This window comes from Neopsephotus bourkii, unplaced genomic scaffold (assembly GCF_033783945.1).
Source record: "Neopsephotus bourkii isolate Nb327-2 ecotype Australia unplaced genomic scaffold, CSIRO-AGI_Nbou_v1 NB_1735, whole genome shotgun sequence".
NCBI classification, from domain to species: domain Eukaryota; kingdom Metazoa; phylum Chordata; class Aves; order Psittaciformes; family Psittacidae; genus Neopsephotus; species Neopsephotus bourkii.
Window position 1 is genome coordinate 752,787 of NW_026902209.1, and position 22,753 is coordinate 775,539.

At 53.9% G+C, this 22,753-nt stretch overlaps 2 protein-coding genes across 40 annotated transcripts in view; one reads left to right on the top strand and one right to left on the bottom strand.

The window, feature by feature from the left end:
• JAKMIP3 (Janus kinase and microtubule interacting protein 3) overlaps nucleotides 1-1,737 on the bottom strand; it is a 66,667-nt gene extending 64,930 nt beyond the window's left edge. For all 39 annotated transcript variants that reach the window (XM_061376742.1, XM_061376725.1, XM_061376727.1 and 36 more), the window contains exon 1: nucleotides 1,517-1,737. The gene's annotated coding sequence lies outside the window, so the exon portion shown is untranslated. The remainder of the gene's footprint in view (nucleotides 1-1,516) is intronic.
• BNIP3 (BCL2 interacting protein 3) overlaps nucleotides 1-19,783 on the top strand; it is a 237,499-nt gene extending 217,716 nt beyond the window's left edge. Inside the window, exons 2-7 of the mRNA XM_061376769.1 lie at nucleotides 11,314-11,357; nucleotides 14,219-14,402; nucleotides 15,934-16,018; nucleotides 18,224-18,330; nucleotides 18,433-18,582; nucleotides 18,882-19,783. Coding sequence (XP_061232753.1) covers nucleotides 11,321-11,357; nucleotides 14,219-14,402; nucleotides 15,934-16,018; nucleotides 18,224-18,330; nucleotides 18,433-18,582; nucleotides 18,882-18,933 — 615 coding nt within the window. The 5' untranslated portion in view covers nucleotides 11,314-11,320 and the 3' untranslated portion in view covers nucleotides 18,934-19,783. The remainder of the gene's footprint in view (nucleotides 1-11,313; nucleotides 11,358-14,218; nucleotides 14,403-15,933; nucleotides 16,019-18,223; nucleotides 18,331-18,432; nucleotides 18,583-18,881) is intronic.
• The last annotated feature ends 2,970 nt before the right edge of the window (nucleotides 19,784-22,753 follow it).

Here is a 22,753-nt window from a genome sequence, read left to right on the forward strand (position 1 = left end):
TGTGTTTTTCCCTCTGCTGGCGATTGCACACGAAGAGCTGCACTGCGGAAGGCGGCAAACTTAGAAGACACATAGTGTAATGGGATCTGTTTAAAAAGAACATATTTAAAGGCCTTCACTGGTTAGCATTCATGTGCTGACACAGAGTGAATCTGAGCCATGCACAGCAGAGGTAACACTGCAGAGATGCATTTGTGGGGGATAAAGAAGGGAAAGTGAAGCCCATTTTTATCCTTTGACAGCACACTTGGGAACTGAAGCCTCAGCACGTGGGAGGTGCTGACAGCCCTCACTTGCACAGCATGCAGTAAGGAAGGATTTAGAGGCACAGCTCCACAGAGACACTCGAGGCTGGTTCTCCTCCAGCCATCCAATGGGCCCTGAGCACATTCTAACATGGGCTGCTATTATTTCACTGGGGCTCAAGAGACAAATGCAGCTTCCTCTGGTCAAGGTGTTCTTGTACCCTCGCACCAGTGTCATCTGCCCTTTAATTCACCACTACAGACCCTAAACTGCTACCAGCTGCTGTTCCAGGTGACGGGCAAGCAGTCACTGCTCAGGGAGCTAACAGGAGCCAATGCAAACCAGATGCAGCCCACTGCAAAAGTAAAGTATTAAGACAGTCTCCCCTACATTTTGGAGCATATTTAAGCCCCTGCCATGCACTTAAACACCCAGAGCAGGACAGGATAGGTGGCAGCTCAAGGATGCTCTGTGTCAGCTGCCAGCCCGCACTGACAGCAGTCTCCTGCCAGGAAGTTATTACTTGATGCTATACACGTTTCTCTGGCAGCATCATGGTGCGAGAAACAACAGAGAGAAGTCAGACCCAGTGTACTTGTTCCCTAATTCCTGTCTGCGTTTGAAGCAGTGTCAGGAGAGGTGCAGCCGCATTAACCAAAGGGAAATGAACCCTGGTGACAGAACTGACACTTCCAACCCCCGAGGCAGCGAGCAGCCGGGGAGATGGGCTCTGTTCTGATCTAACAGGTTAAGCAGCACTGCGTGCCCTGCACACACACACTGTGCACTGGAGCGCAGCAAACAGGAAACGTCCAAATCAGTTACTCGGTGGGCACAGAAACCAGATTATTCATCCCAGTAATTGAGCATAACTTGTATTACACTGAAACAGCAACACCTACAGCTGCAGGGATCTGTCAGCAGCTCAGGCCCTGACATTTAACTCCATCACGCATGACAAGACTATGAAGATCCTGATGAATAAATGGAGCAGGAATTGCAGCCCACGTACCCAAGGAAAGGCAGAGCCATTCCCTTCCCCAGGCTCCTGCATCCTAAAGCAAAGCTGCAGCACAGCAGAGCTGGGGCTATTAACCACCCCAAGGAGGAGCTGGGGGCTAAGGGAGAAACCCAAACAGAGGATGCAAATCAGGACAGTTGGAAATGGATTATACAAAGCCCTTAGGCAGCAGACAATGCATGTGTAACACGCAGACATATAACACACATTATGTACATATTCAGATGCACAGACACACGTAGAACTAACCTCAGCGGCAGGCTCCGGCGTGACGCACACTGCTTGTCTGCACTGCCTGCGGACAGCAGCATTCCTCGGGTGCAGGGCACTTCATTGCAAACCTGCAGGCTGCTCCTGGCACGCAGAGCTAGAAGGGGTTTTACTATTCCTGCTGCAGAAGGCTACGGAATCATCATAATCCATCCCCGCTGCGGGAGCTCGTGCTCTCCATCCCCATCCTCTGGCGAGCGGAGCCGATGAGAGACGGGTCCTCGGTGCAGGGGAGGATCCAGAGGGCAGCGACGGAAGAGGGGAGGCAGTGAAGGCAAGCGGGAGCAGGGCGAGCCGCGGGCGCCCTCAGAGCAGCCCGGGCGAGGGGAGGCTGCGGCCGCCGGGTGCTGCTGGGGGAGCGCTGCTGCGGGCGGGCAGGAGGAGCTCAGGGCTCCGGGCGCGGGCCCGCAGCCACCCCTCAGCCATTGCAGGGTCACTGCAGAGAGCGCGGGGGCCCCGGCAGCCACCGCGCCCTCCCCGCGCCGCGAGCCGGGTGTGCGGGACACGGCAGCGCCCCGGCAGCGCAGGCTCAGCTCCGGCACCCGCTGCCCGCAGCCGCCGTCCGGAGCCCAGCGCCGGCTTCCAGCACGGGCTGAGATGAGCCCAGCTCCTCCCGGGGCAGCGGCTGCGTTACCGGAACGGAACGGGCAGGGAGCTGCTGGGGGATGCTCAGATTCAGAACCAGCTTCCACTGGCTCCTAGCGAAGGAGATGGGACCAGGCTATAGGATCACAGAACCCCAGCCTGGTTTGGGCTGGAAGGGACCTCAAAGCTCCTCCAGCTCCAACCCCTGCCACAGGCAGGGACCCCTTCCACTGGAGCAGCTTGCTCCAAGCCCCTGTGTCCAACCTGGCCTTGAGCACTGCCAGGGATGGGGCAGCCACAGCTTCTCTGGGCACCCTGTGCCAGCGCCTCAGCACCCTCACAGGGAAGAGCTTCTGCCTAAGAGCTCAGCTCAGTCTCCCCTCGGGCAGGTTCAAGCCATTCCCCTTGGCCTGTCCCTACAGGCCCTTGTCCCAAGCCCCTCTCCAGGTTTCCCGCAGCCCCTTTAGGCACTGGAGCTGCTCTCAGGTCTCCCCTTCAGGAGCCTTCTCTTCTCCAGGCTGCCCCAGCCCAGCTCTCTCAGCCTGGCTCCAGAGCAGAGCTGCTCCAGCCCTCGCAGCAGCTCCATGGCCAACTCCGGCCCCACTCCAATGGGTCCATATTTTATAGACTCCTTAAATATGTAAGTGCAGAGCCTGGCACTGGAGCTTCCCAGGAATGTCATTACTGGTTGAAACCCATGCTCTGGAATTACGTGGGAGTGGGAATATGGTGGCAAAAAGGGAGGTGTCTTTACACACTCCTGTAAGGTATGACTGGAGATGAAAGCATGTCTTTAACCCCAGCTTGCTGTGTCTCGCCAGTTTTGTGGCTCATTCCATGGACCACCTGAAACAATACCTCAGTACCTGGAGCTTTCCATTTAAATCCCTGGCTTTCCCAAAGCCCAGAGCCTGTGGCTCTGTGCACACCTCAATGCAAAGCCAAGAAACGTGTGTGACTTCTGACCATGTTCCTGGAAACCTGCTCCTCTTGCTGTGGTCACCAGCTCCTGGAGTTCATGTGCCCGCTGCCCTTTGACAGAGGTACACGTGGTGGCACTTGCAGAGAACCATGAGGACAAGGTTTCTGTTTACTTCATAGGAACCCCCAGAAGGACAAACCTGACAGCAAGGCTCCTGACAGGAGGCTGCCAGAGCAGGATCTGTGGGGTTGCAATCAAAGCCACAGACTCAAACGTTGCCTTATTTCTGCCCACCCGCACTGCGGACACCGGCTCCAGGGATGGGTTCTCCTAAGCCCCAGCCCTGGCTGCTTATCCCAAACTTCCTGCGCCTGGGGCACCCCACTGCAGCCAGCTGGTCTGCAGAGCCCCTGCAGGGTCAGCGCCTCAACCTGCACACACAGAGGCACTGGGGCTCGTGCCCGACCCAGGCAAAGGGGGCTGCCCCCTCCATAAATGTCTCAGCTCGGACAACCCCTCTGCATTTCCCTTGCTCCTGCGCACACCAGCGCTTTAAATCAGATCCTCTCACAGCATCACTCAATCACAGAGTGCTCTGGGTTGAAGCCCCTCCGGTGCTGCTGCCCCAGGCCTGGATCAGGGCTGCAGGGGGGTCCCACAGAGCACAGCAGAGGGGCAGGATCCCCCCCCCGAGCTGCTGCTCCCGCTCGGGCTCACTGCACTCCCCAGACCACACAGAGCCCAGCCGGTTCCAGGTGAACCCCGGAGCCCCGTCCCTCAGCGCCAGGGCTGGCTGCAGTCCCACTGGGGATGCACAAACACTCGCTGTAGAACCACTGGATAAACAGCTCTGTTCTCTGCTGCTGGAGCTGAATCCCAGTGTTTTGTGGCAGTTTGTAGAACAAGGAACACTGATGGCACTGTTGTAAGTGACACAAAGCAAGAGCCCATCGGTGCTTTACATCACCCCCACAAAGGGGGGTTGTTTTTCAGCTGGCAAGAGCAGGGAACCGGCATCCTTCTGGCAATTTCCACGCCCTGAGCTGTACCCACTGCAGGGTGCACTCCTGCAGAGCACTCCACTGCGCACTGCTTGGTCATGCAGAACTAAGATGTTAATGAACTTTGGAACCCCAGCACAGCAAGTAAACAAGAGCTGTAAACATCTTTATGCTGCACTTGCCTGATCCCCACTGAAGTGCTCAGCACTCCCGATTTAGAGGCTGAGAAGCAGAGAATCACAGAATCATAGAATAGTTAGGGTTGGAAAGGACCTTAAGATCATGGAGTTCCAACCCCCCTGCCATGGGCAGGGACACCTCGCTCTAAACCATATCACCCAAGGCCTCGTCCAACCTGGCCTTGAACACTGCCAGGGATGGAGCATTCACAGCCTCCCTGGGCACCCATTCCAGTGCCTCACCACCCTAACAGGAAAGAATTTCCTCCTTAGATCCAATCTAAACTTCCCCTGTTTCAGTTTTAACCCATTACCCCTTGTCCTGTCACTACAGTCCCTAATGAAGAGTCCATCCCCAGCCTGGGTTTGTTCTGAACATCCTGGCGTCAGCCCTTTTCAGTGTACGTGCAGCACGGAGCAGCAGGTGAGGCAGGTGACTGCACAGGAGCTGGCACAGATCTTCCCTCAGCCTCTTCCTCAGGGCTCACCAGCGGTAGCTGTGAAAGGCACTGCACCAGCACACAGCCAAGCCCTGCCATTGCGGCAGTTACACCACAAGCAGCTTGGTGCTCCCTTTACTCTCCAAATGGAACAAACTGAAACCGCAGTCAAGAAATGCGATGTGGAGGGCCAGGGAAGTGAGTGATGCTCTGATAGCCAGGGACAGTGCTCTGCTGAAGAGCATGTGGGGGGCAGGAGCTGTAGATTGCCACACGTGCCCCAGATGCTGAGCTGCAGGGGGCTGCCCCCCACCTCATCCTCTGGAGTAGGATGAGGACACCTGGGGGGTACCACCAGCTAAAAGGTGCCCTGAGGACACTTCCTCCTTCACTTACCTGCCAGGTGAGCTCCAATCTGTGTTTCTAATGTCAACCCTGGTTCCACGAGCATCTTTTACAACTGAGAGAATGCTGTTTCTGAGTCCTACTGGTAGAGTATCTGTTTGAACATCTAAAATCAATGAAGTCCTACTTACAGTGAGTTCCATTTCCTGTTCCTGCCCAGGCTGCAAAGCCAGCAGATGGCTCTGTGAGGAATGAACAATACTAATGACCAGATGTATGTCACTGGGCCATCAGAAACTGCTGTGAGAAAGAGCTAGCATGTACAAAAGAGATGGCAACATGCAAGAAATAGTGATGCATGCCCATAAGTTGAAGAAATGAAATCTCACCAAAAAGTAACAAGACTGCCCAGATAAAAGACACTTCTGCACCCAAGTCCTGGGTTTATTTCACCTGCAAGAGGATCTTTGTCCCCCACTCCTCTCTGCTTCTTTCATTACAAGTAAGATGCCTGTCCCATTGCAGCCTGATCCCATCAGGTCCCTGACTGCAGGGCTGGCAGCAGCAGTGCACAGACCCAGGCTCCCCACCAGCAGCTTTCAGGACTGGTGACATTCGGGGTGCTCGGGAGCTGAGCTGTGCTGCAGAGCCAGGCTCTGCCTCAGGTCCGCCCATCCCAGAGGCAGCTCAGAGGCTCGGAGCAGCTCGGGCTCCCCAGCACCACCGAACCCCTTGTGCCCAGGGGTCTGAGCCCCATCCAAGCTAGTGTAAGCCAGTGTCAGACTGTGCACATTAGACTCTCCCCATTTAAACCACTTCAGAAATACGCTTGCTTGAACTGGTGTGATGACCATGTGCAGACCTAACCCCTAATTCCCTTCCTTCTTCAGCCTGTATTTTGAATCAGACCATTACATTCCCGGTGTCAAGATTGTTATGGGTTTTAACTCTCAGCTGTAAAGAAGCCAAACCAAGAGACTCAGTGTGTATTTGATCTCCTCATGTCAACAGCCTGAGTAAGTATGAACAGCTCAGGAATGAGCATCCGAGAGCAGTGTGGTGGTTAATGAACAGCAGCCCAAGAAAAGCACAGCATAAAAGCACACGTTCTGGTCTGATGCGCAGAGGCTGCAGGAAGGTTAATGACTATGCCACTGCTGGCACTGAAAAACCAGATGAAACCAGGCAGTGCTCAGATTTCAGCAGCTTTGGGGCCCTGTGCCCCGCACAGCGTTCAACAGCAGAACCATGCTGGAGAGACAGGGAGGCACGGAGGGAGGTGACAGACCAAGGGGAATGGCTTGAACCTGCCCGAGGGGAGACTGAGCTGAGCTCTTAGGCAGAAGCTCTTCCCTGTGAGGGTGCTGAGGCGCTGGCACAGGGTGCCCAGAGAAGCTGTGGCTGCCCCATCCCTGGCAGTGCTCAAGGCCAGGCTGGACACAGGGGCTTGGAGCAAGCTGCTCCAGTGGAAGGGGTCCCTGCCTGTGGCAGGGGTTGGAGCTGGAGGAGCTTTGAGGTCCCTTCAACGCAAACCAGGCTGGGGTTCTGTGATTCTATGAAAGCAATGAGCTTCATCCCTTGTGCTGTGCCGTGATGCCACCATCCAAGTGACGCAGGCACAGTCTTCCAAATCAATCCTGAGAGTGCCCTCTGGTTGCACCCATCTCACACTGTCTCTGTTACAAAGTTGGTACAGATTGACTTTGACTTAGATTGATAACACATGCACGGCCATCACCAGGCAGAAACATGTCCCTAAAGCACATCAGAAGATCCAAATCCTCCAGGAGCAGAGCCAGGAGCACAGCTCTGAATAGGAGCAAAGGCCCAGGGATGGGCTTCACCAGGGCAGAGGGTGGCTGGGAGGGGGCCTGAGGGAGGGTGTTCAGGGCTGGGGCTGCCAGTGCACCCAGGGCCCAGCAGGGTCACTGAACAGTGTATCCTAGCTCCTGAGCACAGACACTGCATGTCAGGCACTTACATGTATTTATTTGAGAGGTGCCCCAAAGAAGAGATACAAGGACTCCCTGAAACAATACCTTAGCCTTGGCCATATTGACTACCATCAGTGGTCCACCTTGGCCTCCAATCGGGAGACTTGGAGGCACACCATACATAATGCCGCTGACTCCTTTGAGAGTTCACGAAGAACTAGTCTCGAGGAGAAAAGACAACGCAGGAAGAATCGTGTCCCACCTGTTCCACCCAAGGAGACCTTCTGCTGTGCTTTTTGTAGCCGGATTTGCCTATCCCACATTGGCCTTCTTAGTCATCAGCGCGCTTGTAGTAAGCGTGGGTAAATGCCCTTCCCAAATCTTCGTTCGCGAAGTCAAGCCATGATGACATGTATTTATTATAACTACCCATGAAATTAGCGTAGGATCACAGAATGAAGTGGGTTGAAAAAGCCCTCCAAGCTCCTCCAGCCCAACCCTTACCCCAGCACTGCCCAGGCCACCACTGCCCCATGGCACTGAGGCCTCGTCTCCACGGGGTGTGAACCCTTGCAGGGCCGGTGCCTGCAGCCCTGCCCTGGGCAGCCTGTTCCAATGCCTGAGCACCCTCTGGGGCAGGAATTGTTCCTCAGCTCCATCTAAACCTGCCCTGGTGCAGCTTGAGGCCGGTTCCTCTTGTCCCATCCCTTGTTCCTTGGGAGCAGAGCCCAGCCCCTCCTGGCTCCATCCTCCTGTCAGGCAGTTGGAGGCAGCCATCAGGTCCCCCCTGAGCCTTCTCTTCTCCACACTGAACCCCCCAGGTCCCTCAGCCCTTCCCCATCACTCTTGGGCTCCAGGCCCTGCTCCAGCTCCATTGCCCTGCTCTGGCCCCGCTCCAGCCCCTCAGTGATGTTTTAACCATTAACTTAAACTGAGCACACTCAGAGCTCATTGCCCTAAACCATCCCTTCCCAGCACTTCACTCACACACACACACACACACACACACACACACACACACCCCGGTCTGTGGTGGTTGGGGTAGCACACACTGTAAAATCATAATCGAGCGTTCAGGGGTTAACACTGCGCCCTTCCCTGGTGCTTCCCTGCTGGGAAACAAAGCCTGCCCCAGGTACCAAAGCTGTTCCTGTGTCTCCAAATAACTCAGTTTCCCCTCCTAGGAGGTGGTGAAAGTGATTTGAGTGAAACAGGCCCAGTGGGACTCAGCCTCCGGGGCTGTGCTGGTGAGCACCCAGCCATGCCTCCCTGCCCAGCACCCTTCACTGTGCGCTTAGGGTAAGGGAGCACTGCCAGGTATCGGTATGAGCAAAGTCCCTGCTTTAGAAGAGTTGGCCCCAAACTGCACCTCCTCATTGCAGACCATTGCTGGAGTCCCTGAACAGCCTGTCTGGGTTAGCAGCAGCAGGTTAACACTGCTCCAAGTTCCCTCTTACACGTCTGCCTTTGCTTCACTCAGCACACAGGGGCAACTGAATGAACTAAGGACCTGCAGGCAGCCTCAAACACTGGACACAAGCTTGATATTCCCACCACAGTGGGCCTGAAATGACAATATTTTGTCTTTCTTACCTTCCCACACAGCTGCCTTCTCATGAAGTGCATCCTGCAGAGGGGAAAATGTGGGTCACTCCTCTCTGCTTCCCTGGACTTCATCAGGAAACCCGAATAGAGATTGATGTTTTCCCGGATTCCTCCTGTATCCTGATGCTGCCAGAAACCCATAACAGAGGAAATCACTTTGGAAACGACGGTCCCCTTGTGCTGCTGAAACAGGCAGCAGCCCATGGTGAATACACATAGGGTATGCTCAGGGTTTGCACAGCACCAGAACATAAAATACTTGCAGGGGTTTTGTGCTACCAGGAGACATGGTCACAGCACGGTTCTGCCCTGGGGAGTATGGTGGAGAAACTACTGGCTCCCAGAGTGGAGCGCCTTGCTCTTCAGGCCTGGGGATGGGGGGTGTCCAGTGCTGTAAATCTCCATGTAGGTGTTTGGAGGTTTGTGGGTGTCGTGGTTTAACCCCAGCCAGACAGCTTGTGCACTCACTCCCCCCCCTTCTTGCCCTCCCCCTGTTCCTGGAGGGACAGAGAGGAGAATCAGAAAGAATGCAGCTCCCACGGGTTGAGATAAGAACAGTTTAGTAACTAAGGTATAACACAAATCACTACTGCTACCACCAATAATAGTCACGATAAAGGAAATAACAAGGGAAGAGAATACAACACCCCATCACCAGCCAACCGATAACTCGCCCCCCCAGCCCGACCAAGCACCGACTGATACCTCCTCCAACCCTGCAGTCCACCTAGCCCTTCTGGGTAACTCCCAGTTCCCTCCAGGGCATGACGTGCTGTGGTATGGAATACCTCTTTGGTCAGTTTGGGTCAGGTGTCCTGTCTCTGCTTCCTCCCAGCTTCCCCTCTCCCTGGCAGAGCAGGAGGCTCACAAAGTCCTTGGCCAAACCAAAACATCATTGTTATCAGCTCTGTTCCCAGCTGAAAGTCAAACCACAGCACTGCACCAGCTACCAAGAAAGAGAAAAATGACTGCTACTGCTGAACCCAGGACAGTGGGGAAGACTGAAAAGTGATGGCATCATCAGGTCACAGGCACTTTGGTGACTCCCTCCTCCCTCCCGACCCGTCCACCCGCATGAGAGTCAATGCAGCTGAGCTCTCTGTTCCCTGCGCACACGAGGAGGAGACCACCGCATCCCTGCGATGCTGACGCGCTCCTCCCGCGGTGAGGCCGCCTGGGTGCCCGTGCGCAGCGGGGCCCTCGGGCGGGACTGGTGGGCAGCAGAGGGCAGCAGAGAGCCACGGGACCAGCACCAAAGCGGGGCAGGCTCCGGTCCGCTTCCAGAGCCGCGGCTGAGAGCGGCCTCGGGCCTGGCACATGGGGACGGAGTAAACACACATTAAAGACTAAGACATAAAAACCATAAACCGAAGAACGTGTTGGTGGGTGAGAAACTGAACATGAGCGGCTCCAGTGTGCGCAGAAACCAACCGTATCCTGGGCTGCATCGAAAGGAGCGTGACCAGCAGTCAAAGGAGGTGATCCTGCCCCTTTATTCTGCTCTTGTGAGACCTCACTTGGAGCATTGTGTGCAGTTCTGGTGTCCTCAACATAAAAAGGACATGGAACTGTTGGAACAAGTTCAGAGGAGGCCACGAGGATGCTCAGGGGCTAGAGCACCTCCCATATAAAGACAGGCTGAGAAAGTTGGGGCTGTTCAGCCTGGAGAAGAGAAGGCTGCGTGGAGACCTCAGAGCAGCTTCCAGTATCTGAAAAGGGCTACAAGGATGCTGGGGAGGGACCCTTCATCAGGGGCTGTAGTGATAGGACAAGGGGTAATGGGTTAAAACTGAAACAGAGGAAGTTTAGATTGGATATAAGGAAGCTCTTCCCTGTGAGGGTGCTGAGGCGCTGGCACAGGGTGCCCAGAGAAGCTGTGGCTGCCCCATCCCTGGCAGTGCTCAAGGTCAGGTTGGACACAGGGGCTTGGAGCAAGCTGCTCCAGTGGAAGGGGTCCCTGCTTATGGTAGGGGCTGGAGCTGGAGGAGCTTTGAGGTCCCTTCAACCCAAACCAGGCTGGGATTTAATGAAACATGATGTTACTTGGGCTCCACGACTGTGTACTACAGAAAGCTCTACTACACCAATGGACACAGCCTCAGCCTGGATAAAACGCCTGCCTGCTCTCATTAAGTAAATAACCCTTTACCTGGCCTCTGGCCGAATAAACTGCAATTGTAATTACTTGGGTTCATAAACTCCCAGCAGTCGGTCAATGCCTGCTTGCGGAGCGCAGCACGACCTTCCCAGCGCAGTGCCCAATGTGAGACCCCCGTCACTGTGCCCAGCACCGCACCAGGGGCACACTCAGTCACCTCCTAGCCGGGGGCGCTCCCAGAGCCCGCTCCGGCGGCACCACCCGGGCTCCCACCGCCAGAGCCCGTTTCTCCGCTCCCCCGGCCCCGCACCCTCAGGGGGAAGCGCCGCGAGCAGTCGCGGGCAGCGCGGGGACGCGCACGGGGTGAGTGTGGCGGTCACGCTGTGCTGGCAAGGGCTGGGAACGGGCTGGGAACGGGCTGGGGACGGGCTGGGGACGGGCTGGGAAGGGAAGGAGCTGTGCGGTCACCGCGTACCCAGCTCGGGCCGTCCCGTACCCGGGCCCGCTCCCGATGTCCCCCGGCTCCGGCACGGCTGCGGCCCTGGGGCAGCGCCGGAGGCCCCGCCCCGCCCCGCCGCGCTGGCCAATGGGAGCGGCGGGGCGGTGGCTGACGTCAAGGCGCTGTGGGCAGGAGCGGGGCGCAGCGGTCAGTGCGTTCCTGCTGTGGCCGCGCCATGTCGCGGGTGAGCCCGCAGGAGGAGAACCTGCAGGGTAAGGGCTGCGGCCGCTCGGGGGGAGCCGGGCCTGGGGCCGCCGGTGCTGAGGTGAGCGGTGGGGCCGCCGCCATGGGCCTGCCCCAGGCACGGGCGGTGCCGCTGCCTGCATGGGCCTGGGGCCGGGCGGTCCCGGTCCCCGCCTGGCCGCTGTGCGCGGGGAGGCCTCAGTGCAGCGGCTGGCGGCAGCGGGGGGCACTGGGCTTGCTGCTGGGCCGTGGGTCCCGGCGGACACTGGGCCGCCGCGCCCAGGGCCTGGCGGGCCCGGCCCGGTAGAGCGCGCACAGGGCTGGCAGGCAGGCGGAGGGAGCCCGGGTCTCGGGGCGCTGCAGGGTCTCGGTTGTGCGGCTGAGCTGAAGCGGGGCTGGGTGCACATCGCTGCTGGTGAGCTCTGTGCGCTGTGGTGAGTGTCACCCTCCCCGCCAGGAGAAACCGTCTGTGTCCCGTGGGGATGTGCCTTTGAGGAGACATCGGGGTCAGCGGCACTGACCGGAGTGTAGAGAGTCTGAAGCGGGTTTAGGTGTCAGGTGAAGGATCTGAGCGCAGTGGTGTGTTAAAGGCTGAGCTGAGCTCTTAGGCAGAAGCTCTTCCCTGTGAGGGTGCTGAGGCGCTGGCACAGGGTGCCCAGAGAAGCTGTGGCTGCCCCATCCCTGGCAGTGCTCAAGGCCAGGTTGGACACAGGGGCTTGGAGCAAGCTGCTCCAGTGGCAGGGGTTGGAGCTGGAGGAGCTTTGAGGTCCCTTCCAGCACAAACCAGGCTGGGCTTCGATGAAACTGTGATTTACAGGGGTGGCTTCAGCAGTTTGAGGAGACATTCTTGTCTTTCGGTGGAATTTTGCCAGTTTTGAAAGCTGTATCTTAAGAAATTAAGTGGTGCAGAGCTGATCGAGTACTTTAACGCTGACTGGGTACTTCAGTGCTAATCTGGCCTCCCACAGATGTCTCCTGGGCTGGAATATCATAAGATTGCTCCTTTCGAAACCCTTCCTCTCCGCTCAGTCTGTACTGCCACGTTACATGGGTTTATCTGTTTATATTTCCATCTCCATAAATATATGGGCTCTTTTATCTGTAACTGGTAATAAACCAGCCCATTCCTGGTGTGCCAGCACAGCCTCACTCTCTGAAGTGTCCAAAAGAAAGGAAAGGACATGGGTACACACATCCAGATGGCAGGGGGTTGGAACTGGATGATCTTCAATGTCCCTTGAACCCAAAGCACTCTGTGATGCTGTGATACAGTGTGATCCCAGTTACAGTTAACCTCCCCCGTGCTTTGTTGTACACTCCCTGCGCTGTATCCAGCACGGTTTCCATAGGTGGTGGTTGTTGTGTGGAGCAGTTGTGTTGATGCTGTTGAAACCCGAGCGTGCCGCGGATGTCACACGTCTGCACAGGAGAAAATAGCTTCTGGCCACACACAGAGAGTTGCAGAGCCGTGCCCCAACACTGAGTGCTCTGCTCTCACAAGCAGAGGGGAGAAACTGAGGTGGACGTGCTGAGCAGTGGGGAGAGGTACTCTGGTACTCACAGGGTGGATGCTGCCTTCAGTTGAGCTGCAGGGGTTGTGCTCATCCCTTGGAAACAGCTTGTGCTTTCAGAAGTTTGGGGGGAAAGGGCAGGAAAGAGTTTGTGTGGGTATAAACACATACCTTGCACACAGCACACAGTCACAGGGAGGGGAAAACACAACCCAACCAAACCAGCCAAGCAGCCATCAGTAACAGAAGCTAGCCACCCTTCAGAGCTGGGTGACCAGCACGTTTCCGTCCAAGGGGCTTTGGGGTCACCTGTATATTAGTACACCAGTGTCTCTCCTGTAACACAGATTGAGCAGTTTGGTGTTTTGCTGGCTTCATTTCATTTATGAATCACAGAATAGTGCATCTTCAGGCCCTCCACGGAAGGAGCATCATGATTTGGTGTTTCTGTTTCACACTAGGGCTCTGCCCTGGCTTCTCCTCTGTGCATACCTTCAAAACTGCTGTGTTATTGCTCCTGCTGTTGTCTTTGCTGACCTCCCAGGCTCTGCCCCAGCCTCTCTTCCTTAGAAACACCGTGATCTGTCTCTCCCTTTCCCTGCTCATGCCTCACACATGCTTTCTGCTGCGCTCACCGGAAAGCAGGGCTTTCACCTGCCCTCCCTCCTGTACTCATTGCTGTATTGCCTGGGAACTCACTGCTGTATTGCCATGGGATGGGCACAATACCTCTGTCTGCTGCTGTTTACACACACAGACACGGTCCAGAGGTGACTTGCACTGTCAGAGATTAGCTGAGCCTTGAGCTGCTGTGTAACTGAGGCAACAGCCGCAGGTCCTGCGGTGCCTTGGGTGCTGCCAGCCCAGGAGGGAGTTGTTGTTCAGCACGCAGCATGTGACCGACTGTCTGTGGTAAATATACTGTGAGGAGCAAACACATGATCCGGCCCTTGCCACATATCCTCTCTTGCTTAACAGTGACACTGAAAACGCTTACTGCAAAAGCCAAACAAAGCCGGGCTGCTGGCTGCTGGGGCCTCAGATAGGCTCAGTAAATGAACAAATAAGCGTGGGGCAGAAAGTCCTTGAGATTATTTTGTTTGGCTGCCACCCTTGTTGAACAATCAGAATTAACCATCTCTCCAGCCAGAGGCTCCGCAGCAGCAGCAGGGCACTGGCTGTGCTCACCAGCTCTTCAGCCCTGTGGGGGTTTTGGTCGCCCTTTGGCATCCCAGCATGTTCATGAGCAGAGGTGCCAGCATTAGTACTTGTGCAGGTTGTGCTGCAGCAGCGCGCTGGGGAGGCTCAGCGGCAGAGTTCACATGGCTCATATCCATAAGCACTTGGTTGATTGTTCTGTTTTCAACTGTGCCAAACAGGTTCCTGGGTGGAACTGCACTTCAGCAGCAACGGCAGCGGCAATGGGAGCAGTGTCAGCACGGGGAGCCAGGAGCAAGTGCCAGCCTCCATTTCCATTCACAACGGTGACATGGAGAAAATACTCCTTGATGCTCAACACGAATCTGGAAGAAGCAGCTCAAGAGAAAGCTCACACTGTGACAGGTAACCAGAGTGCTCTGTTGTAAGCAAAGAGAAGGTCACTACTACACAGAGCCATTTTTATGCACAAGAAGTAGAGAGAGAAATGCTTACATACACGTGTGTATTTCCATGTGCACATGCATATACACAAGTGCAAAGAGGGAGAAGCAGGAAAACTTTGCATTGAAAAGGTTGGTATTTAAGTACTAGAGCAGCACTTGCGTTAGAGCCTGTCCTGAAACCAGAAGGAATTTACAGGGGAGAGGACTCAGGCTTCTCACAGCTCATGAGGATGCCCCCTTGGGGTTTTGCTGTACCCCCATAGAGGTGTCCAGCAGCTGAGCAATGGGTGTACTGCTAATGTACAAGCAGCAGCCGTGTTCCAGTAAATTAAATACTCAGAGCAGTTGGAAGCTGCTGTGCTAAAGGAACACACCTTGTGCAGGCAGTGTCAGAGCTGTCCTTAAGAGCACAGTGCTGCTCACACTGCTGCCTGGAGCAGGACTGTAAGAGCAAGGGTGAAGAGCAGCTTGTGTTTTGTAATGAGGTACATCAGCTAATAATTCCTATGCACTTGCTGAAGAGTTGTAGAATCATAGAATCATAGAATAGTTAGGGTTGGAAAGGACCTTAAGATCATCAAGTTCCAACCCCCCTGCCATGGGCAGGGACACCTTGCTCTAAACCATATCACCCAAGGCCTCGTCCAACCTGGCCTTGAACACTGCCAGGGATGGAGCATTCACAACCTCCCTGGGCAACCCATTCCAGTGCCTCACCACCCTAACAGGAAAGAATTTCCTCCTTAGATCCAATCTAAACTTCCCCTGTTTCAGTTTTAACCCATTACCCCTTGTCCTGTCACTACAGTCCCTAATGAAGAGTCCCTCCCCAGCATCCCTATAGGCCCCCTTCAGATACTGGAAGGCTGCTATGAGGTCTCCACGCAGCCTTTTCTTCTCCAGGCTGAACAGCCCCAACTTTCTCAGCCGATCTTCATATGTAACCTAGATAAAGTTTACAATATAGATACAAAACATGAGTACAACACTACAAACCAACTCAGGTCTGGTGCAGGATGTCAGTCCGTGTTACAAATTCATTCATTGGATTTTGGTGGCTGTGAAGTCTTCACCCTAAAGTTGGTTTAAATGAAAGAAGGGAGGGGAGGGAGCTACAGGTCTCAGAATAGACGGTGGGATGCACAACTCCCTACTCTTACCTGGACAGCTGAATTCAAACCAAACCCAATCTCCTTTGTTATTTGCTGTCTGTTGTTATTAGTAAGTAACCCAAGTCAAACCCTCCAGCCTCTGGGCATCTCTGCTCTGCTGAGAACAGCTCTGTGCCTGGCAGAGTGCTAGAGAATCAGAGATGAATTGCATACAGTGGCTGGATTATATCCCCTGCTGATTGAGCAGTCTCTCAGGTTCTGGTCAGGGCTCTGTAGCTCTTAGGGTGCAGGTGAGCTCCACTGATGAGCTTGCAGTGCATACCATAAACTGTCATCAAAAACTAATGAGTTTTCTTCCTTGTGCTTCCCTTTCTCAAGCCCTCCTCGTTCCCAGACACCTCAGGACAGTCACAGAGCTTTGGAAATAGAGAGTCACAGCAGTGGAGAAAAGAACAGCTTTCAGGTAAAAACCTCATCCTGCTCTGGGAGAAAGGATTCCTTACTCTTGTTTGAAACCCAGCATTAGGCAGTAAGAGGTGAAGCTGCTAATGTGGAGTTTAAATAATACAGTAACTCAGTAATCTTTGCAGAATCAGGCCTTGTGTGTTTGTATGTGACTTGCATGGGTTATCTTTTTACCTGTAACTGGGATTTTCCAGAAGGATTTAAGTGCTCTCATCTATGGTGGAGCAGAGGTTACTCTGCTCTGCTCACTGGGTGGGTTGTGATGCGAGTCCAACAGATGGGAGACAACAGAGGTTTGCATTGAGATGTGTAGGAAACACATCACTAGGGTAGGTGCAGGCATTGTTCTGTAGTGACCATCAGAGCTTCAGAAGCTTCCTCTCTCTCCTCTGTTCCTTCTAATTTCATTTTAGCACATTTACATGCTTGCAAAGAAAATGGATAAATATCTCTGAGAGGAGTAGGGAAAGAGGATGCTGTATGTTAACCTTGGTTTAGCAATCCATAACTTACTGTATGATGGCAGCCTAAAATCCTACATTTTCACTGTAATTAATCGGCTCTAATAGGACAAAACTCACAAAACATTTTGGGGAGTGAAGTATTAAAAGTTGCAAATGTCTCTGCTCTTCCAAAGACCTGCTGTGCTAGCTTATGTAAGTCTCTCCCTGCACTGTTATGCACAGAGATGGTATTTTCTCATTAAACTGAAGTATATTCCATGCCTGTGACTGATTCCCACAGGGTTACCAGTCAGCAACTGGGAATCAGGATTGTATTTCACTTGGAGCCTCTGCATGAAAAGAAGTAGCAGCGTGTGATAACCTTGCAAATGTTACCAGCACTGAGGGCCTTGTGCTCCAGTGGGCAGTGCTGTCAGGACCCTCACATCTGAGTTTAAACAAGGAAAGACTTCTTCCCTCACCTCCGTTTTCCCATTGCTCTTGTGTCATGTAGATGAGTGGACAGTGTGTGTTGTCATCTTGAGCTCTCCGTGATGGCCTTGGTGCTCTCTGGTAGTTTATGGGTTATCTTTTCCTGCCCACTTGTTTTTAAAACAAGCTCACTGTCAGTAGTTAGCCTTGTGGAGCTCCAGCTCCATGGAGTTGCATCAGTAGTGCATAGATGTGATCAGTTCTCAAAGCGACACGAACTCTGCTTGGTCCAGTTGCCTCTTCCTTGATGTGAAACCCTGCATCGTCTCCCCAGCTCCTCCAGGGACCCAGCTGAAGGAGTTACAGCCTTGAGGTTAGCAAAGCACAGTACTGGAAAACAGTAATTTTGTGTTTCCAGAAACCCCTTCCTGTGTCTCATGGTCATTACCTAGACTTTGAGGACCAGTAGGGGAAAGCTCAAAACCCCTCAGAGCTGCAGTTGCCTGCACTGTCCCATTTCCATCTCCAGGGTGTCTGAGTGCAGATACAGCTATTCACATTCTGTGCTCAGATGCTATTTTTACCTCAAGCCTTGGCTCCATTGAATGCCCTTGTATTAAACAAGAAGCTGTGTTCTTACTCAGTGTTTATGCTGTGATTCACTTGCAAACAAAGTCCCTGCTGTTTGAGGGGGTTCTGCAGAGGGACCCGGGCTCACCTCGCTGCTGCGTGCCCAGCACTGGCCCCACACTGGGACTGGTTTCACTTGAGCCTGATCCAGGGCTGTCAGAGCAGTGACATCCATCCAGTTCTGCATGCAGGCACTAAGCTGCTTGTGCCAAGTGCCAGTCAGATGTGTGTGCTGGGACACTTTCAGATCCTGGATGGAAGGATTAAATGCACAGCTCTGATGTTTTATTTCCAGAGCAGTCTTTACTAAGCAGATAAGGCTATGGGATATTTTCAATGCACATCCTTAAACACTGGCCCCGTTCAAGGCCAGGTTGGACACAGGGGCTTGGAGCAAGCTGCTCCAGTGGAAGGGGTCCCTGCCCGTGGCAGGGGTTGGAGCTGGAGGAGCTTTAAGGTCCTTTCCAAACCATTCCCGGATTCTCTGATCCTGCTCTAAAGAAAGATCTCCCTCTTCTCCTGTGGATCTAAACACTTCCATGGAGGTGATGGAGTCCCCAGTGGGCAGAGATGGGAGAGGTGAGCTCCAGAGCCAGTGTGGCGTGTGGCCGTAGAGACAGAACAAGACCTTTGTTTTGCAGTACCAGCTTCCCACCTTTCCCAGTTCTGAGTTGTTTGACAGTGGTTCTTTGTTCTAGTCTGAAGAAGATTTCCTTGAAAGGAGAAGGGAAGTGGAAAGGCTCCTGAAGAAGAATGCGGATTGGATTTGGGATTGGTCCAGCAGGCCAGAGAACATCCCCCCAAAGTGAGTGCTCTGGGCCTCTGGGTCAGCTTAGATGCAGCTTTTCCTTCCCCTGCTCTAGACACACATCCCTTAATGCTGTCACTGTTCCCTTCCTCGAACCAGGGAGTTCCTCTTCAAGCACCCCAGGCGCACGGCCACCCTGAGCATGAGGAACACCAGTGTGATGAAGAAAGGGGGGATATTCTCAGCAGAATTCCTCAAGGTTTTCCTCCCATCTCTGCTGCTTTCCCACTTGCTCGCCATTGGACTGGGGTCAGTGCTACGGTATATTTTAACCTGTTTTTCCCCAAGGCCCAATTCTGACCCCGATTCCCTCTGTCTAAAGATGAGGAATAAACACTTCTCCATAGAATAAGCCAGGGGTGGGCAGAGAGTCACCGGTGACTGGAAATCGAGTCCTGGAGCAGTCACTTGGTTTGCCTACTTGATTACAGCTGCTGCTCCTGCTGGGAATGGCGGGACTTGTATCCTGATGGAAGAGAGTGTTCCTGACGTGCTGCAGGTGCCTCTGGCAGCACAGCACTCACTGACCGTGTGCTCTCCCTCCTCAGGGTGTACATCGGGCGGCGCCTGACGACCACAGCTTCCAGCAGCGCGTTCTAGAGGCGCCTCAAGCCTGGTTCCGGAGCCGAGCCTGGGAATGCAGGAGGGAAAGGCAGGGATGTGGAGCGAGCCGTGACTCCATGACCCATGTACACCCGTTCTGCTGCGCTCCTGGTTTAGTAAGGGTAACAGGGACACCGGCGCCGACATCTCCTGCAGCCATTCCCAGAGCATGTTCCGATGCATTCATGTCCGTTGCATTGCTTTGTAGTGCAGTATCTTTGCAAACCAGAACAACTCCATGTTTAAAGCCAGCCCTGCTCCAGTGTAGCCGTAGTGATTCCGAGTGTTCATCCCGTGGCTGCTTTTGTGCTTTGTAGATGTGAGTATTGGTCACTGCTGCTGCCATGGCGACGATAAGGGATGAGCCCCGCACGGTGCGTGGCCTCGTGTGTCACAGGGAAGCTTGAGCCTCACTCGAGGCAGATTGTGGTGGGCTCTTTCGCTGTGGGCTATGAGCAGTGGGGGGACACTGTCAGCTGGGAGCAGTGCTGAGAGAGTAAAGCTCCACCAGTTTTTACTGTTGAGCAGGGCACACAACAGCCTGAGTTAGTGTGGACTCCGGTGCCTGTAAGAAGTAGCTGCTTTGCGAAGGCATTGATCTAACTCGCCAAGTGCTTCAAGTTCTCCTGTTGTATCTACTCACAGGCCATCGCTTCGCAGCCTTTTCACCTGTAAAATACTGAATTAGCAGCTGATACTGCCCCAGCCTTGTATAGATTTCCGAGGGTCACTTGCTCATTGTTTTTATGAGGGAATGCCTCCCAGTGATTTTACCTTATTTAATGAGAAGATGAATGTTTGCCAAATACCATGTTTTATATATTTAAATAAAAAGGTTCCTTGTGGACTCGGGTCTGGCATGCCTTTTTCTCTGGTGATCGTTGGAGGCGGCTCACGGGGCTCTCTGCAGTCTCTCACTGGTTACTGCTGGGACTGACAACTAAGAAGTTTCTTTGGGAAACAACTTCACTGCTCCTCTTGAACGTGGTTGAGTTGGGTGCAGAAGTCACTCAGTGAACGGAAACTCGCTGAACTCACAACTGTGTGCCCTACTCCAGCCATCAGTTCACAGACAGTTTGCTTTCTACTCTTATTTTTGTCCTTACTCAGCAGAACTGACTCCTTCTTCTGTGCTGCACCATGAGTCCACATCCTGCTGCTGTGGGTGCTACATGCAGGAGGAGTGAATCCTTTCTCATGGGAGTTTAATTGTGCACATTTTACAGCAGGGGCAGGATCTGTTTGGGGTTTCTTTACTCTTTGTGCAATGAAATGGGTTTATAGAATTATCTTCATTCCTGAAGGATAGATCCCACATGTGAAGTCATCAAATCACAAATGGTTTGGGTTGAAGGGGACCTCAAAGCTCCTCCAGCTCCAACCCCTGCGACGGGCAGGGACCCCTTCCACTGGAGCAGCTTGCTCCAAGCCCCTGTGTCCAACCTGGCCTTGAGCACTGCCAGGGATGGGGCAGCCACAGCTTCTCTGGGCACCCTGTGCCAGCGCCTCAGCACCCTCACAGGGAAGAGCTTCTGCCTAAGAGCTCAGCTCAGTCTCCCTTCGGGCAGGTTCAAGCCATTCCCCTTGGCCTGTCCCTACAGGCCCTTGTCCCAAGCCCCTCTCCAGGTTTAGGTATGGAATTGGACACACTTCAATCTGACTACAGCTGGAGCTCAACCTCAGAGTTTCACTAAAATGTCATTGAAAATGTTGGTATCAGAATTACAATTCGATCAGCTGCTCCCCCCCTTTGAACTAAGATTGGTGGGGGTTTTTATACCACTGCATCCAAATGAACATAAAAAGATTCTCTTTGAATACTGCTACAACCCCAGCAATGTACCCCACAGCTCACCCCTGTCCCTGGGGTTACAGCAGATGGAGGGCTGGGCTCTGGTTCATTGGTCCAAGGGCCTCACCGTTGTCCTATGTGTGTGGGGTCCTTGTGTCCACTGGCCCAGGGGCTGCGCTGGACGGTCCCTGGGCTCTCCGTCCATCACTGGTGTTTAAAGAGAAACCACCCCAGACATTGTTAAAGGCATCTTAGACTCCCACCGAGGGAATACTCACTGTGATGCTCCTGCTGTGACCGGAGGAAGCGCCTCTGTTCCTTCTCTGTTCTTGCTCCTCAAACACAGAAGAGACCAGGGCAGGACTGAGCACCCAGACAGACCCCGGTGAGCATCCCACCAGCAGCTGGGACCGAGCACTGAAAGCAGAAGTGGAGCAGAAGCCAAGCCTCCACCAGGTTTACAGACCCCCCCCAGATGCACCACTCAAGCCCCAGCCCATGTGGCACTATGGATTCATCACCAACAAACCACCAGTGTCCCCATCACTTCAGCACCAGCCCAGGCCTGAGCTTACCTCACCCCCAGGAACAGCCACAGGGTGATGGATCCTCCCCTCTTACTCCATGTATCCCAGTGCCAGGATCCCCCCATCACCCCATAAGACCATCCCTCCCTGAAAGTCACCACTGAGGGCACTGCACATATGAGCAGTCCAATGCTCCTGAACCAGCCCTGAGCCCAAGGGCTATTTGGGGCAAATACCTGAAAAAACAATAATATTATCAATTTACAATAAAATCTGGGCTTAGAGAAAAAGAACTGCTAAAAATGTCATGAATTGACAAGAACTGTTTAATTGGAAGTGGCACAAGGAAATCATGTTTTATGTAACAGAAGATTTCATCATTTCCTTTTTGTTGTATTCCACTTAATTTGCTGAACAAATAGATCAGAAACAGCACTAACAGAACTGCTCCAAGACAGAGAGCACTCAAACCCCCTTTGTGCTGGCGGAACAACCAACCCTCAAAGCTCCTCCAGCTCCAACCCCTGCCACGGGCAGGGACCCCTTCCACTGGAGCAGCTTGCTCCAAGCCCCTGTGTCCAACCTGGCCTTGAGCACTGCCAGGGATGGGGCAGCCCCAGCTTCTCTGGGCTCCCTGTGCCAGCGCCTCACCCCCCCAGGGCAGCAGTTCCTCCCTGTCCCCTCAGGCTGAACACACAGAGCGAGGCCAGGTAAACAGTTAAAATTTATTAAACTTTTTGGTCAAAAGAACTGAACATTTTGTACGGCCCCAGCGCGGCTCGGCCAGCACGGCAGGAACAGGCTCACCTGAACACATCAGCCAGCCCGGCCCAGCAGCCTCCAGTAGTGTCACAACCAATGTACACAGTAAGGTTGGTTTGAGTCAGAGCCTTTCAGACGCTCAGCCCTCCACAGAGACACGGTGGCGTGTGCAGAGCCTGGTTTTAAGGAAGCGGAGCACAAACCACGCTGGAGCTGTTGCCTCCAGGGAGCTGGGGTCTCACATCCATTCCCAATGTGCAGGCACATTCCCAGCGTCATCTCTACCTACTCGATGCTACCCACACGTGCTGCAGCGGCGGCAGGAGCCCTCACCCAGCCTGCCCGAGGGCAAGGAGAAGGTTGATGCATTTTAGGCCTCTTTGGAGAAAACAAAAGTACCTAAGGCTTAAGAACAGGAGGGGAGAGCAGGATCCCAGCAGCCACAGCAACACCCACCCGTGGCCTTGGTGCCTCCTGCCATTGGGGTGTCAGAGCCACAGGGTGCCCCAGTGCTGGGCACAGCCACGAGAGGGGTCGGGTTTGGGCCTGGAACTGCAACAGGAATACAATATATTAAGCCAAGTAGTTAAAATAAACTCTTCCTGACAAAGACTATAAAGGTTAAAAACCGTAATGCACATGAGGTTTGGCTCTAGCAAACGTTGAGATGCAGCCAATGAACTCAATTTGTTATCTTCAAAGAAGAAATAGTGCTCCACGTTTGGTTTTCCCTTCT